The sequence below is a fragment of the Galendromus occidentalis genome, unplaced genomic scaffold (assembly GCF_000255335.2).
Source record: "Galendromus occidentalis unplaced genomic scaffold, Mocc_1.1 scf7180000077438, whole genome shotgun sequence".
In the NCBI taxonomy this organism is placed as follows: Eukaryota; Metazoa; Arthropoda; class Arachnida; order Mesostigmata; family Phytoseiidae; genus Galendromus; species Galendromus occidentalis.
In genome coordinates, this window is record NW_003805426.1 from 1,084,178 (window position 1) to 1,086,905 (window position 2,728).

Here is a 2,728-nt window from a genome sequence, read left to right on the forward strand (position 1 = left end):
GAACGAATCACATCGGATGGCATATGTACATGTTATAAGGCAAGCGATTCGCGATATCTGTCATCTAACGGACGAACACAATGAAATTCGAGGACATGACTAGTGATGACTAGACTCTCCGCTTTCGATGATCTCTCTCTCTGAGGTGGTTCTTCCCTCGACCGGGGCTCCGTGCGGTAGCCTCGGGGTCGAGATTCCCGCGACTTTGGCCTCGAGCGGATAAAGCAGTTGTGCGGCACGGCGAGAAATCCGACCATTGCTGAATTTTACTGTATAGATGCGGATCAACCCGTCCCTGCCGCGATGCGCATCTTCGATCTTAACCAAAGGCCATCTCACGCGGGCCGTGTTGTCTTCTTTTAACAAACAGACATCTCCAATTTCGATCGGAGCGCATCGCGAACCGCGTGTGGTATTGGCCGTCCGCAGAAGCGCGAGGTACTCTCTGAACCATCGAACGGACAGGCTTTTAAAGTACGTGGTCCTGCTAGCAAGCCCTCGCCGGAGTTCGTCAGCGCCTGCTACCACATTGCCTCGCAGTCGATCAACGGGCAGAACTCTAGCGTAAGAGGGGTAATCGGGTCTCCTCGGAGGAATTGTGCTGGTGTTATAGCGGTCAGCTCATCCGGGTCTGCAGAAACGAACGTCAATGGCCGTTCGTTGATAACTCCCGCGACTTCACACAAGATGGTTCGTAATTCTTCGTAGCCGACGAGGCTTCGTCCCAGTGTCTTGATCAGGGCGGACTTGAAAATGCCGACGACGCGTTCGTAGAATCCACCATGCCAGGGGGACCGAGGGCAAATGAACTTCCAATCGATCGTTCGACCATTTAGCTCTTGCTGGGCAGCGGGATTTCGAAGTGAGCTGAACAATCGCTTCAACTCCGTCGCCGCCTTCACGAACGAAGCTCCGTTGTCGGATACGAAGCAAGTGCAAGCCGGGTACGCTGCCAAGAAGCGCCGTATGGCAAGATGTGTCTGCGGGGTCGACTGACATGGGACGAGTTCGAGATGAATGGCGCGGATCGCCATGCAAGTGAAGACGGCGACGTACGCCTTCTGTGTGCCTTGCCGGTGACGCACGTGGAACGGTCCGCAAAAATCGATTCCAGTCGAACCGAAAGGAGCTCGGAATTCGGTTCTGGACTGCGGCAGGGGGGCCTCAATCTGGGTTGCAGGCGCCGCGTGACGTTTACGGCATACAACGCATCGTCGAAGGATTGACTTGATCACCTGCCGGCCTCTAGTAATCCAGAACCTCCTTCGAAGCTGATTCAGCACAGTCGAAACCCCGAAGTGCGCATTAACTCGGTGAGCATCGATGATGAGGAGCACTGCGAGACGAGAATTACCAGGGATCACAACAGGATTTTTCTCTTCAAATGTGTAGTGTAGTCCTTCAACCAATCGTGTCCTTATGCGAAGCAAGTTGTTTTCATCGACGAGCAGATCAAATGCGCTAAGTTTCGAATCTCTCGGAACACGTTCTCCGACTCGGATCGCGTCGAGCTCCGGCCGGAGATACTGAGACTGAGTCCAGCGAATGATATGACACTCAGCTGAGCGGTGAAGAGTAATTGAATCCTGAGGCGGAAGCTTGCGAGCCAACAGGCTGAACCGGAGCACATTTGTGAGCACTCGTATCGCGCGACCAGCGGTACTATGTCGTTCGAGATCGAGCAAAGGCACAGGATAAGTACCCACAAGAGGTGCAGCGACCGAGCGAATCTCCTTCCGAACCTCGTTGAAAGTAGAATCGACAGCTGATGGTTGGGACAGCGGTTGCTCGCTGAACGGGAGTCGGAGCCAAGTCGGGCCGTACCACCACTCCGCGGACTCGGTCAAAACCTGAGCGCTGATTCCCCGAGTAGCGAGATCAGATACGTTTCGGCTTCCCTGGACATGGAACCAGTCTTCCCTCTTCGAGCTTGCCTGGATCTCCGCTACGCGATTGCTAACGTAGGTTTTCCAACCGCCAGGCTTCGCAGAAGTTGCCCAGTGGAAGGCGATGGTAGAGTCAGTGTAGAAGCGAAAGGCCTCGAACTGAACCTCCATTCTCTGCACTAGGAATGTTTTCAACCGGACTGCAATCAGTGCAGCGAGGAGCTCGAGTCTAGGTAGAGACACCTGATCGCGAGGTGCCAGCCTTGATTTTGACATAGCCAGCGAGAAGGTCGATGTTCCATCGGCGAAACGGCACTCGATGTAGGCGGCACAAGCATACGCCAGTTGTGAGGCGTCTCCAAACAGATGGAGACGGTAGGAGATTGGACTCTCGCGACTTCCATCGTATCGCCGTCGGAAATCGAAACGCTCAAAGGTCTCCGCCTCGGACACCCACTGGACGAGGTCTCCCCGAATTTCATCGGATACTGTCTGACTCCATTCGGTATTTGCGGTCCACATCCTCTGAACAATGATCTTGCCGCGTATGGTGAATGGCATCAGCCACCCCAACGGGTCGTATAGAGAGGCGACAGTACTGAGGACAGCTCGTTTACTCAATGATGTCCTCAGGTCGAAGTTCTTGCGAAGGTTTGAAGTAGCGAGGCGGAAAACATCTGTAGACGGCTCCCACAGAAGACCCAGTACCTTCAGTACATCGCTGTTGCCCCGGTCGAATGTGGCGGAGTCAACCCCCGTGTTGAGAAGATGGCTTGTGACCGCGTTGGAATTCGTTTTCCATTTGGCCAATGTCATTCCAGCGGTTCCGAGCGTCTTCCTCA

General features: G+C 54.3%; 1 protein-coding gene across 1 annotated transcript; it reads right to left on the reverse strand.

Moving 5' to 3' along the window:
• Positions 1 to 521: 521 nt before the first annotated feature.
• On the reverse strand, positions 522 to 2,702 carry LOC114828214 (uncharacterized). Its single transcript, XM_029111403.1, has one exon. It carries the CDS (start codon positions 2,700 to 2,702, stop codon positions 522 to 524), a length of 2,181 nt encoding a protein of 726 aa, XP_028967236.1.
• Between the last annotated feature and the right edge of the window lie 26 nt (positions 2,703 to 2,728).